Source organism: Crocodylus porosus, unplaced genomic scaffold (assembly GCF_001723895.1).
Source record: "Crocodylus porosus isolate Cpor-Errol unplaced genomic scaffold, CroPor_comp1, whole genome shotgun sequence".
In the NCBI taxonomy this organism is placed as follows: domain Eukaryota; kingdom Metazoa; phylum Chordata; order Crocodylia; family Crocodylidae; genus Crocodylus; species Crocodylus porosus.
Window position 1 is genome coordinate 104,706,691 of NW_017728906.1, and position 15,663 is coordinate 104,722,353.

A 15,663-nucleotide genomic window follows, 5' to 3' on the forward strand; every position below is an offset into this window, starting at 1 on the left:
TAGATAGCACGTGGAATCAGAATACTGAGAAATTTGAAGATCATATCATTAAATATTCTTTTCCACCACTTAGTTTTAAGGGAAAAAAATCCCACTGGCAACCTTGTAATTACACTGACTGCCCTTCTGCCTGTCTGTGACAGGCAGTAATACATGAATAATGGAGAGCCCAAAAAGAAGTTCTACAAATGGAAGATCAGGTGCACTTCTATGATTTTAGAGTTATTTGACATAGATGACAGTGGTCAAAAGCCCCACTGAGAAATAGCCCCCTCCTACATACACACTGCACTAGGTGCTATTCAAACAGACAGGAAGATGCTGTTTCTAGACCAAAGGGCTTGCAGTCTAAACAAAAGATACTGACACAGGGATGGGGGAAAGGGATATATATATAGTCTGCCTGCATGTGTTATTTTATATCTATATATAGCTAAGCACTGTTGTTTAATAATTATTAATAATCATTAAGTGCCTGACACTAAGACACAAATAATGGCATAATGCATGGACATTCAATGTTAGTGGCAGTTTAACTTTTCAAGACATCCTCACAGACAACTGCAAAGTAATCACAGATAAGTAAAAATAAAGCATATTTAATTAAATACAATGTGGAAATAAAAGAAACCTTTTTTTACAAATAACTTGGGCAAAAATATAGGATGCAAGGATGCTTTCTGATTTCCATGCCTTTATCATTTTTTTCTATTTAATTAACTGAACAGTACTGGGGAGGTTGGTGGCTTTTAGATGATTTTCAGTTTTATTTAGAAATTCCCTCATGTTCGGTCACAAACTTGGAAAACTTTTATCGAAGCACTCTAACCATCTGACTGACAGAATTAAGATGCTCCGGATTTATATAAATCCGTAGTTCTCAGCATTTTAACCTCAAGGGCCACCTCTATAACTTTTTTGAATTTTGTGGCACTGCAGTTGAAAATCATTGAGCCACATCAACATTCAGAAAAGATACGGGAGAGTCCTTGAGGCTAAAAAATTGACAACCACTGATCCCGCTAGTGCTAGATAAGGACGGGGGGGGGGGCGGATCTGACCCTTTCATGCCCTATTCTTTCCACTGTCTGCACCCTTCTGTCCCCTGGTCTACACCTCAGGGACCAAGGGCAGCCTCTGCTGCTAAGGCTGCTCCTGCAGGGTCTTATACACTACTGCCCAACCCCACAGCCCCTCTGGTCAGCTCTTATGTGAGAACAGTGTAAGGGATGAATTGGGCTGCAAAGCGCAGCTCCATTCGTGCATCTGCCCACCAACCTGCTTGCAGCATAGTGTGTGTTTGTGCCAAGAATGGGGAAGGCGAGCACTGGGGCCAGGGAAGAGCAGCAGCAGTTCCCAGAAAAGCAGCCACAGGCTGAGATAGATGCAGGGTGCCTCATGGGGGAGGTGAGTATTTACCTCTTCACACCTGGGCCAGCAGGGATGTTGCAGCACCCCAGAGAACCATGTATATGTGTGTGCACACACACACCTATCACTTAATAGAAAACTTCAGCATCATCTTGCACATGGGAACCTATGATAAGGAAACAGGTGAAAGACCTGATTGCCTAGGCCTGCCATGCAAAAGACAACATAGATGTGATTCCAAATCTAACTCCCTACGAAGCTAAAAGAACTGAGAAAGCTGCCTGGACATAACTTGCAGTTCTTCACAGCTGGTGTTGGATATAGAAAGCTATTCTCACCTAGTCCTCTTTAGCTGGGATGATGGCTACTGCAGTGTCTTGAAAATTTGAGGGTACAGAATGAAAGAGTTTGGCCCTGGACTCTAGGAGGGATAATAAATAACATCAGAGCAGTCATGTGTAGGGGACAAAACCCAGAAGGAAGAAACAGATTGAACACTGAGGGCACAATACAGACATTTAGGAAGGTTTTATTGCATTGAATATGGCCACCCAATCTCATTAAACTGTACTTTGGAGGTACGCTAAATTAGATTGGGTGTGGGCAGACTCATCTAACCAAACTTCTGTACACATTCTGACTGCAATCTCAGGGCTGGGCAAGCCCAAACGCTGGCTCCAGTCCAAGGGCTATGCTTTTCCTACACCTCTCCCAACCCCTCAGCCACTCACCCCACCCCTGGATGGACGGTCCCTCCCCGCCAATCCCTGAAGCCACTCGTGGTGCTGGTTTTACTAGCATTTGCTGGTGCCAGAAGTCAATTTAAGTAAGTTAAGGTGCGTGGAGAGGGTCAGGCAGGATCAAGTGGGGATGGGGGTGGGTTGGGGGCTAAAAATAGACTCTGGACAGAGCAGAGAGCCTCCCTGATTCCACCAACCCTTTCCACTCAGCAGAACCCGCCAAACCTCCTTCCACAAAGTCATTCCCGCGCCCCCTAATTTATTTCAGTCAGGGCCCCAGGACTGGCAAATGCTGGTAAAACCAGCCCCAGGAGTAGATTGCAGGATCAGGGATGGTTCAACAACATTGGGAGGGGTTAGGGGAATCCAAGGGAGTTTAGTGGGATCACAGTCTCTCTGATCCCACCAACTCCCCCCCAAACTCTTCCAACCCCCTAACAGACCCCAGTATGCCTCCATCTGCCCAAGCCCCTCTGCTAAGCGCCCCCATCCTGCCCACCCCTCCCTCTACCCCAATTTATCTTAAATTAGGTTTCCAATACCTAATTATTGAGTTAGACCAGGGGGTTTAGCACAACTTAAACCCCCAAACTTCTAGCTGTAATGTCTGTATAAAGCCTGGATGCGTTCCAATAGGCTCTATACCAAGAATCTCTTTACCAGTGTAAATCTTTGATTTATACCAAACCTTCTAGGAGCCAAAAGTTACAGGCTGAAATCAGGTGAAATGTGGAATGTAAACACTGTGCAGTAGTCATCAGAGGATAGCTTTGGAGAGTTGTCTCTCACCTGTTTTAAATACATGAAATGTTTTAATGTAGTAAAAAAACCCACAAGCTCAGGCTCATGTGTGGTCAGCATCGACTGCCAATTTTCCCGCTGCATTACATTACAGTGTAGACCCACTGCATTAAAGTAGTTCTTGAATACTCACCACTGTGCCTAGAAACTGAATGCTTATGTTTCCTGCTGCATCTCGAGAAAGGCACTGAAAGAGACAGATGTAAAAACTAATTAGGAACTTCTCAGTTTGTTGAAGCACTCCTATTTTCTTCTTGTAATGTCTGCAGAAAATAACCTACATGAGCTTTAGGTTCTTTCTGTAAGCAGAAAGAACAATGAAACTCTTAAATAAGAGTTTTATACAATGAAAAACTGTACGATACATATTTAAACTCAAATTGTGGTTACCTTAACAGACTATCTCAATTTCTATTTAGACTCTATTCATATTCTATTCTCCTCAAATTTATTTTTAAGATTAATGAAAACAAATTTTATCCTTGACAACAGAGAATAACCTTGTATTTTCAGGGAGATAGATTTTATGACTCTTTTCTAGCTCTACCATCTATACATTTTCATTACATGTATTCTGGCATTATCTTAGCTCTCTTTAAACAGTAAACATACCACTCCCATTTCCCTCTCTCAGACAGAGCACTGTCAATACAAATATTCAATGAGTCTCCTTTGAAAAAAGAATAATTTTACATAACATTAGTTATCTACTAGAATTCAGACTACTGGCACAAGTCTCTAATCGTTCATGGAATACTGTATTGTCATCAAAACAGCACGCAGCGTGAAAGGAAGAATATTATTGGTTGTACATTGTGGGTATGGGTATGTACAGACATTCAGGGAAGTTAGGGGTGGTTAGATCATGTTAAATATGGCCACCTGGTCTAACTTAGTTGACCCACATACAGATCTATGATTATATCCCTAGTTAGGTCAATCTAAAGGGGAAAACCGTAAAGAAGTGCCAGGAAGGTTAGATCAGTCAAAAAGGACCAACCGATTTTATTTAACTATATCTCAAAGATGCACTCAGTTAAATCGGGTATAGGTAGATTGATCTAAGTGAACTTCTGTACACTTTCAGAGTGTAACCCCAGGGCTGAACTTTTTTTTGTGTCCTCCCTCCCTCCCCTACCCCCACAATTGTCTATTTTTTGCTCGCTAGCACCTCCACCAACCTCAGATGTACCAGTCTCCCCCAACCCCAGATGAACCACTTGAGGACCAGCCATCCCCCTTGAGCCTGCCAGCCTCCCAAAATCCTGCAAACTACTCCTAGTGTTGGCTTTACTGGTATTCACTAGAGCCATGAACTGATGGAAATAAGTTGCTGGGGAAGGTGTGGGCAGGTTCAGGAGGTTGGTTTTGTCAGGGGGCTTATCCATCTGGGACTGCAGGGGGGAGGTGTCAAGGGGCTCAAAATAGCCACTGCTTGTGGGGGGAAAGAGCCCCTGATGCTGCTAATCCCCTCCACATACCACCATTCCCCCCAGTCCTGCTAAGGCCCCTGCCACAAAGCTGCCAGCCCCCTGAATCTGCCCAACCCTCTCCCTTCTTAACTTACTTCAGTTGTGTTCCCAGGACTGGTTAACACCAGTAAAATTGGCCCTGGAAGTGGTTTGCAGGATTGAGGCAGTTCTGTGACACTGGAGAGAGGAGGAGGGGAAGCTGGAGGATTTGGTGAGATTAGAGAGTCTTTCTGATTACACCAGCCCCCAAAATCCAGCCAGTCCCCTCCACCCCCAAGATCCTGCTAGTCCTCCAATTCCCCCAATACCCCCCTGCAGATCCTAATATCCCCCCCTGACTCCCGCAACCCCTTTGTGTACCCCACTAGTCCTCCAATCCCCCTAAAGACCCCCATCCCACGCACCCCTCCTCCTACACTACCTTACCTTAAATCAAGCTGCCAGCACTAGCTCATTACCGAGTTAGATTAGGGGGATATTTTCAACCTCATCTAACCCCCCAAACTAACTGTAATGTCTGTACAAAATTCATATTATCCGTCATCTCAATTTGGGAAAGATACAAAGCATTATGGCTTCTTGGGAGTCTCTTCCTCCTTCAGTGCAAAAAGTTTACTGCATATGTAAAATATATGTGGCACAGAGATATGTTAGACAGCAATTATATTTTACAATATACTTTTAAAACATTTTCATGAACAGTAACCCTTTCACTTAAGGTAATTTCACAATTACTAAGGAAATACGTCCACCTATCTCTTGTTTATAATATGAGAAAAGTCCGCAGTAACTACTTTCAGCTTAAACAGAAATTGTACCGCTACTGACTCATCCTACTTTACCCTTCTTTCATAGCTATCCACTGACTGTATGCCTAGACTTAATTTTAAGAGCTTTTTTATATAAACAAACAAATAATCTTTATATTTTAAGAGAGATAAATACATGTAGGATATGCCATTTCATGTGAAGTATATACAATATTTTACAAGGATTGATATAAAATATTTGTAAGTGACATTCAGGACTTCTACATTTTAGAAGGTAATAACTATGAAGTAACAAAATGCTCCCCCCATCCTGCTACATAAGAATAAGAAATCATTGTAAACCATTTCAGTAGCAGCAAGTTGAATCCCTTCCCTTTTTGGCTTAATGTGATATATTCTGCAGCTACATTTCAATGTACTATTAGGTACCAGAGCCTAAACATGCTTATTTTTCAACTAACAGGTCATATACTGACACTGCAATCTGTACAATCGTATGAAAACAAAGGAGGATGTGCCAAGACCTGACATATTTCAACAATAATGATTAATGGAATGGAAAATATGGGAAATTATAAAAGTAAACGTCAGGTTTTGTATGAAATTTAAAGGAAACAGGAATATACACTTTTCCCACAGTCTAGAATAAACACAATCAAGTTTTGGAAACTGCAAAGAAGAACAAAGTGCCGGCTGCCTACAATGAATGAACTGTATGCCAAAACAAACAAGTACTGACCACTTGATAAGCTGTCAGAAAACGGCAAGCTGAAAAAGAATTAAAGGACTTAATTCCTTTTTTTTCCTGGAATGCCCTGCAGCCTCATTAGAGTGCTGTCACTTATTGTACTACCCTTTTGTCCCCTTGCAAGGGCTATTAGAGATCATTTCATATACTGATAACATTTCCATTTTTTGGCTAATTTCCCCATCACACTCATTACAGATAAGAATATAATTTTTAAAAGAACAGCAGCAATTCTGTCTCTATTCTTTTAAATTCTTTCAAAGCCTAGCCAGGTACCTGAGATGAATCTGTGTGCTTTCATAGCTCATGACCAAATTTTTCAAGTTGTACTCATTTGAGTAGTCCCTTTGATTTAAACGAGGACTACTCGTGTGTAAGGTCTGTTTATATGCTTTGGGATTTGCAAAGTTAGATTAAAAGAAAGCAAGTACTTCACCATAGTTCAAAGTAGTCAAACTCTAGTTAACTCAGAAACTATCTACTCGCACAGAAAATAAGTTCAGTGGCCTTTGGACTAGAATCTACAAGCTAAAATCAATTTCTATTTGTGTCCAAAAGTTGCCTACCATGGCACAGTAGCAAGATAAGAATGTAAATACCCTCTTCCCTAGCCTGACATTGTTGAAGGACACTGGAATCATAGTGTGTGGTAAGTCTCCACTGCAACTGCTTATACTGTATCCAATATTTAACACTACATTCAGTCTTCAAAGGTATCAAGACTACACTGTAAGCACTAAAATCTGTCCCTTAAATTAAGTCAATGAGAAAGACAAGTATGTGGGGGTAGGGGAGGAGAGAGGCAAAGAAGAATAAAAAATACAGAATGGGGAAAAAGGAATGTTCTTCCTAGGCAGACTAAAAAAATAGTGGACAGTTTCTCCAAATCATAAAACATATATTAGTTAGCAAGACCAAAAGGAAAACAGCTAGGCTTCTGAGCACCATCTTACAAAAGGAGTCAGCATATTATCATCGTTAATGTTTCAAATTACAGTTGTAAATAAATTTCAGTTGTTGAATGTGATTAGATTTTTGAAGCATATTGAAAGAAGTTATTTTTGTTCCACTGGTGGGCTTGGCTTCTGAGATTTGTAAATGTAATTGATGTTTTCACAAAAATGAAAGGAGATGGTTAACAATTACTCTTTTATTTTCCACCTTTTTAAAAAAATACACCAGTCTGCAAGTCTCTACTTATTCTTGCTAACATATATATTTACATATACTATACATTGTAATAGAGGGTTTCATATTACATGTGATAAAAGGAAAGTAATAAAAGACACGGAACAAGAAAGAACAGCTAATTAAGTGCAACAGAGAAAAACATTTTAAAAATAACTTGCAAAACATTTACTCAGGAGTCAGACACAGAAAAATACTCAGTACAAAGCACATATCGACCATTTTCAAAGACTAAACAAAACTATATTTTCCCTCACAAAACAGTAAAATTATATTGTATGAATGAATTATATTGTTTTAAAAATAACTGACTTTTATTTGGTTGATTCATTTACTATATGTTGAGATTCTAAGCTAATTAACCAAATACCATTAAAAATGATAGTAGTGTCCTTAGAAACTCCGAGTAGACAGCTAACTTAAAATTAGTTAAATATAAAATTACTTTAAAAATCTATGAAAAACACAGACGATATCAAATTTATATACAGTACAATTAATTTTGCATATAATATATATTTACTGTTTTGTGTACACTGTATTCTGTGTGTATATAGTTACATGCATACAAACAATATGTGCATACAGGACATAATCTGTGTAATTAAATAATGTATATATAACTATGCATAAATGTACATAGAGAGGTACATGCAACTGCATGCAGATGTCTTTGATTTTTCTTATGACCTTGAATATATGCAATACTGCAATTATTTCACAAATAATCAATTTAATCTGGTGTTTCCCACTAAATTACAAGAGGTTCATGTGACACTACTCCAAATTGTTCTGCTTTGCCATAGAAAATTATTTCCACTTAGTTGGGTATCAATGACCTATTCAACATAAGATGCAGTAGGGTTACAATCAGCTTAGTACTAGAGCCTGCAATGGATGAGTACCTTCAGATAAAAATGATAACAAGCTATAAACGGAGAGAGGAAGGAATATAAAATATCAGGGAAAGAAAAAGACTAAACAGATAGAGAAATTATTCGAACCTAACAAGATCCTGAGATATTTTACAAAAGTGTTTAGATACTTCTGCGTCTGCAGACTACCTGCTGTGAGCAGGAGGAGAGAAGAAATGATACCAAACAAAGAAACTAAAACAGACCAAAAGCAAGTAGTTGGTCTTCTTTGCTAACAAATGAACAAATAGTGTGCCATGTTTCCTAACATGGAAAGTAGTATTTTAAACCTAAACTGAAATATTATATCTTGTAATATTAAAAATGATTCTATTTGAATACAAATATATCATTATTGTCATGCAGACATTCCAGGAAGTTTTAGGCAACCTACGGCACCAAGGCAAAACTATGCAGAATATGACACATTAAAAAACAGCTAAAATAGAATAATTACAGTATTATTAGAGCCCGTATGAAAGCAACAGGTACATTTTTCAAAACGATTTGTTCACTAACATTGGGTGAACCTATGTTTCAAGTTCTAAAGTGGAGCAGATTTCCAGAAACGATGAAGCACATGTAGTTTTTGCTGGCTTCAGCTGTGCTTGTGGCTGCAAGTGCAGCTGAATCTTGAAAACTGGTTTTTGAGAGTGGCAAGCTGGAAACCCAAACATCGATTCACTCCAAATTAATGAACATTTTTTAAAATTTAACCATGGAAAATAAGGTCTAGAACCTACTTACATGTGAATTCTTTCTCCAAATACAGAGTGGAAAAATAGTAATTTACCTTGCAAAATTTCCCCATATTTCCTCCGTCATGGTTTTCTTCCCTCTCCTCCCTCAACATAGATAAGGCCATGGGTGTACTGCATACCCAGAAGACCTCCCTCCCAAGATCCCCATGAACCTTGGGGCATCTGCTAGATGCAATGATAATGTGTGAGGAAGCACCCAGTCTTGATGGATACTTGATCTCTCTTTCCTTCATCTATAAATTTCTCTGAAAATGTGAAGATCAGCTTCGCTTTGGATCAACATCAGTTTCTCTGTGACCTTCCAGAGTCTTTGCTCAGCAATATTCTACATATTCTAATCTCTTTTCAAAAGCCTTTCCATGTTCTGACAATGGGAAGACACCCAAACTGTGTGCAAAGCTTAAGTAATGGCTTCAAAGAGAAAACTCCATGAAGCGTCATGGGAATAAAACCTCCTCTTGGAATCATAGAGAACTGGCTGACTACTTGTACAGCTTCCAAAAGTTGATGCCTTATAATTTCTTCTATTGGTTTGGGTATAGACCATGGAGATGAATAACTGCAGGTTAACCAGTCATATCCCTAAGTTCTCTTATATGTTAAGGAAGCTGGAGAAAAATGTTGCAACACATAAGGAAGGAAGGCTCCGTGAAGCCCATTTAATTTTTCCTCTTCCCATCTCCATCTAGCAGAACCACAGCAATTCTGCCTCAAACTACTACTTGCACTTCCAATGGTGGTGGTACTATTTAACTGTAAGTGCATTACACCACAGATGGAAACTCAGCTAGATGTTGTGTGCTATTCTACCCCCCACTACCAACAGTTTAAAACTGAGCGTTAAAATCAATGATGCCTCTGTCTGGTTTTCTTCATATATAGAGATGCCGAATTTCCTAAATACCAACAGGGAAAAGTCATCCTGCTTACGGACAGACAAACAGAACTTGTAGCACACAAAACATTTTAACATGCTGAAATACTGCAAAGACTATACTAAATAGGACATTGGGAAAATATAATTTTCTTCCTCATAGTCAGCCCTAATAGAACCTTGGCCTTACACTGTAGCAAAATATATAAATCCCCTTTCATGGACTATACAAAGCATATTCTCTTTATGCCATGTTTTCTTGCATAACATGTGCCCAAATAAAACACAACCTTGTTTTTGGAAGGCAGAACGTAAAAGAAAAAGATTTTTTCAGGGTCACAAATGACTGTGTGATGTAGAAGGCACTGACAAACATGCAGCTCCCCACTGTAACTCATGGTGCGTCCCACAAAGCTCCATGAGTTACAGTGATCTCCCCCGACCCAACAGACAATCACTGTTTGGTCTGCGGGAGCTGAAAATCAAAGTCCACTTTGGAGTCTATCCAGAGAAGAGCAACTGAGTGTTTGCAGTCTTTCTCCCCTAACCTCCCCTCCCCTCAGCTCTGGTACTGTCATCAGGATGGGAGGAGGGAGAAGACAGGGTAAGAAGCTCCATTCTGGGGTTTACCCAGCCTATGCTGGCAGGGGATCAGGGGAAATGGAGCTCCAATCCACCCCAGCACAGGCTGTGGAAATCCCAGAACAGAGCTCGCTTCCCTGCCTTCGCCCCCCTCCCATCCTAATATCAGCACCAGGAGCAGGGCTAGGCTGCATGCACAGGGACAAACAGAAGTTAGTAAGGGCTCTCTGGTTTGGAATGCTTTCATCTGAATCCTCACTGAATGAGGATTAATTTGTCATGGGATCAGGCACTTCTAAAGCGCTCTGCGGGTGTGCACTTCTGTCAGGGCACTGTAGAGCACTTTCAAGGGGCCAATCACATGACAAATATCACTTCTATCAGCGCTCAGAGTGTCCATGGATTGTGGCATCCCAAGACACAGTCTGAGTGAGGCAGCAGGAACTTCCTGCTGTGGCAAGACAGAAACAAGGCTAGGCCCCAAACCCTTGCAAGGGCAGTAGCAAGACTCTTGCTCTTTTACTGTAAATAGTTCTTTATAGAAGTTCCTGTAAATCAGGGTTGTCAAACTTCCCCTAGGCTAGATCCAGATCACACAAGCTTCTCCCAGGCCAGATCCATGGGACTACATTTAGATGGCAGTGTGGGTCTTGGTTGGTCTGAAAGCATGCAGCAACATGGGGCTGCATTCATACAATATGGAGTTTGTGGTATGCGTCTGCAAGGAGCCAGGGGTGTGTAGCAGCATGGAGCCCTGGCTGGTCAGGGGCTGCAGCTGTGCAGAGGTGCGAGGCAGAACACTTCTGGTAGCCCACTGGACGGATGCAATGCATCTGCTGGCTGCATCCAGCCTGCAGGCTATATGCTTGACATCACAAGACTCATCGATATACTACAGACTGCATGCAGCAGCTCACTCACCCTCAGCCAGCTAAGTGACTCTGCAGCCAAAAGCTGTTGCCTCATCAGCAGCTGTGAGTGGTTTAATACTAGACTGTGACCCTAGCTGACTTCCTGCCCCCGGGGCAGGGGGCTGGATTTGATGATCTTCTGAGGTCCCTTCCAGTCCTAATGTTTAAGAAATCTAAGAAAAGTGTGCTGCTGCCATTTTCTGGGCACTGACATGCATTTCTCCATTTATATAAATGCATGTGACACAGTGGCGTGCCAGCTCACATGCTCCACAGACTCGATTAATTGAGTCTGCTCCAACATGCTGGATTTCTGATGTGTCAGAGCAGGCAAAGGTACGTGTATAAATGCCCACAGTGTTGCTTGCTCTGTTCTATCCTGCCTCTATTCCAGCAAAGAACAATCAGCTTCCTTGCTTAACATATGCACCCCAATTTTAGAGGGCTTATTTTAGAGGGGAAAGGTACATGTGTTATGTGGGAAAGTATGGTATTCTGCTGCTGAACAGAAACAACACCTGTTCTTTTGTAAATGGTTACGGTCTTGCTACTTTCAGACATAGGACTGCTCTTAAAATGTGCAAGTTCAATTATAGTAGGTGCAACAGTAATCTCTGTTCTCACACAAACAAAAATAGGGAATAAGATAATCTTTATATTTCTTTTTATCTGTGATGTGTTACCTCTTTTCATTATCCCTTTATAGAAAGTCACCAAATCCAACCCCTTGCTCAAGGCAGTAACATCCCTGACTAAATCATCCAAATCATGTGTTGTTTATCTAACCTGCTCTTAAAAACTTCCAAGGATGAAGAGAACCACTCCACCTCCACTTTGGGGGCGCCTGTTCCACTGCTTAACCCTCCTCATAGTCAGAAAGTTCTTCCCAATATCCAACCTAAATTTCCCCTGCTGCAATTTGAGAACATTGTTCCTTACCCTGTTGCCCCCAGCCACAGAGAATAGTCTATCATAATCCTCCATATAACCATCCTTTAGGTATTTGAAGACTGGTATCAAACTTCCCCTTGGTCTTCTCTTATCCAGACTAAATAATCTCAGTTGTTTCAGGCTTTCCTCATAAACCATGTTTCCCAGACATCTAATTATTCCTGTCACTCCGTGCTGGACTCTTTCTAATTTGTCCGTGTCCTTCTTGAAGTGAGGGACCCAGCACTGGACACAATACTCCAGAGGAGGTCTCCCAACTGCTGAACAGTGACAGAATCACTTTCCGTGATTTGCAAGAGATGCCCCTATTACTACAGCCCAGTATGCTGTTGTTGGCCCTTTTTAATAAATGTTTATTACTAGTGCTATTGTTTTACTGCTCTCATCTACAGCATCTTCCATCTGAGAATCTCTATATGCTTTACAATACCAGTATAATTCTCTCCATTATAAACCATGGCCCACAAAACACAGAAAAGATAGTTAAGGCGTGCCCTAGGAATTCTACAATAGAGGTAAAAATAATTCCGAAACAATTACTCCAGTCCAGTGGTTCTACCCAGATGTTAAGCTGTTTTGCAGGCTTTGCTGCTAAGGTTTAGCCCTCTTTGTGGCCTGTTTAAGTAGGTTCTCTCTGTATTATCCTAAATCACAAAAGGTTTAATGGAGTTACAAGATTTAAAAAACTTACAGGAATTTCAATATGCTCAAGTGCCTTGTATTTTGTGATGAAACACAGTGCAGACAATGTATATCCACTGAGTCCTAGATTTCATGATAAAAACTAACATGGCCCTCTCTTCTTTCCTTGTTTCCCCATATTGGTACACTGAATTTTCTTTACTCATGGTATCTGTACTGCTACTCTCTTTTCAAGAGAATGCTTCTCCTAACTTCTGTGGATGAAGATGCCAAGGAGGAAAGCTCATGAACAATTTTGATGTCCATTAAATAACTCCCTAGCATTTTGAAATTATACATGCTTCTAGTTTAAATATGCACACTCTCCTGATCAGCTTTGACACCAGATATTTACAATCATTAGGATCAATGGTGTTGTGATATTGTGTTTTTAAATTAACTCTGGATAGCTTAGTGTAATCAGGCTCATCAGATTAAACTAAAATGAAACAGGGGGAGCTTTACAACAGAAAGCCTCTCTCATTATAAAGGTGGACAACAAATTCCAAAAGATCTGGGCAGGTGCAGCAGTTACCAACTTGTTTCCTTCCAGGATTAGAAGAATAGCTATACTTCTTCATAACATACTGTGGGTGAAGGGTGATTGCTTCTTGGTTGAGATGGTAATTATTAAGGCAGTACTGTTCTGTAAGCTTCTGACATTTGATAATTTGAATTCCCTTGAGTTTAATCCATTCCCTTCTCCTTTTATACTATGAACATGGATGTTGAGTTAACCATTAAGCAGAGTATTTTTAAACTTACTGCTAGCCAATCATCAGATCAGTCATGACCCCTGGGGACTTCTCTGCCACTGTTTAACATAACCTGATAGCTGAAGACCTATGACATGAAGCCATTTAAGGCTCTGTATCAAAGAATTGCACATTTGTCTTTCCTTCTGACCACATGCCCATATTCAGAACCAATTTTTATAAAAAGAAATAATGGTAGTTCTAGTAAACTACTTGACCAATGTCAGCAGAGACATAACGGCAAAAAGTGATCATATCCCCACTCTTAATGGTTGTTGCAATAGTGATTACCATAAAGAATAAGCCACCATTTGTTTAATATAATCTATTAAATGCCTTCTCTTTCCCTGTCTCCTCAACTCATAGAAACAAAAAAAGTTTCAGCCCCTTCTCAGATCATCCACTGGCAAGCAACAAGACCTTCATGCTAGAATTATCAATTTTATTGCACAGTCTTTCACAAGCTCAGTTGGATGAATTATCTAATGAACTGAAGCATATAATTCAGATCTATGCAACTGCACCTATCTGATATGCAGTGAACTATTTACATACAATCTCTAAAAACATCCTGATAAAGAATTAGTAATTCCTTCTAATGGTGGATTCAATTTCTTTCCCTCCTCTGTTAGTGAGGTCTTTGGAAAAGAAATGCCACTTGACAGAAACTGTCACCATGTAATCTGTATGGATGTCATCACAGCATCAATTTTATGGAGTATAAGAGCATCGATGTTCTAAGATGCTGTGGAGTTTCAAAGTTTACTGACTGAACATTTTTCTTTTGCCAAGGCTTTCCCTCTTCAAAAGGTCATTAGGAAGAAATAGGAAAAAAAGTGAGGACCCAAATTCTAGTTCTGATGGGAGATTTTCCCTCACCTTTAGAGTTGTCTCTTTCCCCTATCCATTCTTTTTCCTGTGGTAGGTCTCAATGGTGACACTTTTGAAAGGATGTCAAACAGCTCTGCTATGTGGTAGATGGGCCGAGAGAATTTTGGACTTACTTCTGTAGAGTCTGTGTTCATCAAAGGTGGTCTACTTTCCTGAGATTCAAGAGTTTAGAAAGACAAACAACTGCCTTGTGACGCTGTCTCTAGGGAAATCTCTGTTGCTGCAAGAAGGTGATGGAAAGGAAATTTAAAAGCTCAATCAATGTATCCGTCCACTAAGTCAGAGGTGGGCAATTATTTTGGGTGGTGGGCCACTTATTGAGTTTTGGTGAGATGTCAAGGGCTGCCTACACAAAATTTTTCAGAAGCTATCATTTTAACAAATATAGATAATAACATAGTACATGATTTCATAGACTAAAAATAAAAAATTCACTATAACAGGGTGGAAGTGTTTTTGACTGGAGAGCCAAAAACACCCCAACCTCCACCCATGCCTTGGCTTGGCGTGTCAGTGGTGGGGGAGCAGTGAGGGCCCTGATCCTTATTGCTGGCAGCAGTTGCACATGTGCCTCTAGGCAGACAGTAGGGGAGAGGCCAGGGTTGTGCTGCCCCAGCCCCTTCCATACTGCGCGCTGCAAGGCGCGCATGCACCTGCCGCTGCCATGGACCTGGTGCTGGGGCTGTGAAGTCTAGCACAGCTGTTTGCAGCCTGCCCAAAGCCTGGGCCAGCTGTGGCAGGCAGCCAGGAGGTTGCAAACAACTGTGCCAGGCTCTGGTACCAACTCCATGGTCGTGGCTGCGTGTATACCTTTGGGTGCACAACCCTGGCTTCTTTCTTGCTATCTATCCTAAGGTGCACGTGCAACTGCCCTCACCATGAAGCTGGGTTGGGGAAACCAGTGCAGCAGTTTGCAGCTTCCTGGCTGCCTGCCACAGCCAGCCCAGGCTCTGGGCAGCTACAGCAGGTGGCAGGCAGGTTGCAAACAGCTGTGCTGGATTCTGCAGCACCCAGCACTGGCTCTGTGGCAGCAGCAGCTCCATGTGTGCTCCCAGGTGGACAGCAGGGGTGGGGCCAGATCAGGCTTGCACTACCTTCAGGCCCCTTCCCAACTGTCAGCTGGAGCCCTGCACGCAGCCACCACAGTCACAGAGCCAGTGCTGGGGCTAGGGAGCACAGTGCAGCTGTTTGTAGCCTCCCACTTGCAGCTGGCCCAGGCTCTGGGGAGCTGCTGGCTGCCACAGAGCCTGGGC

General features: G+C 41.4%; 1 protein-coding gene across 1 annotated transcript in view; it reads right to left on the bottom strand.

The window, feature by feature from the left end:
* The window catches only part of PCCA (propionyl-CoA carboxylase alpha subunit), a 446,742-nt gene that overhangs the window by 71,970 nt on the left and 359,109 nt on the right, over nucleotides 1-15,663 (bottom strand). Inside the window, exon 21 of the mRNA XM_019528487.1 lies at nucleotides 3,046-3,099. Within this exon, the coding sequence (XP_019384032.1) occupies nucleotides 3,046-3,099 (54 nt within the window). The remainder of the gene's footprint in view (nucleotides 1-3,045; nucleotides 3,100-15,663) is intronic.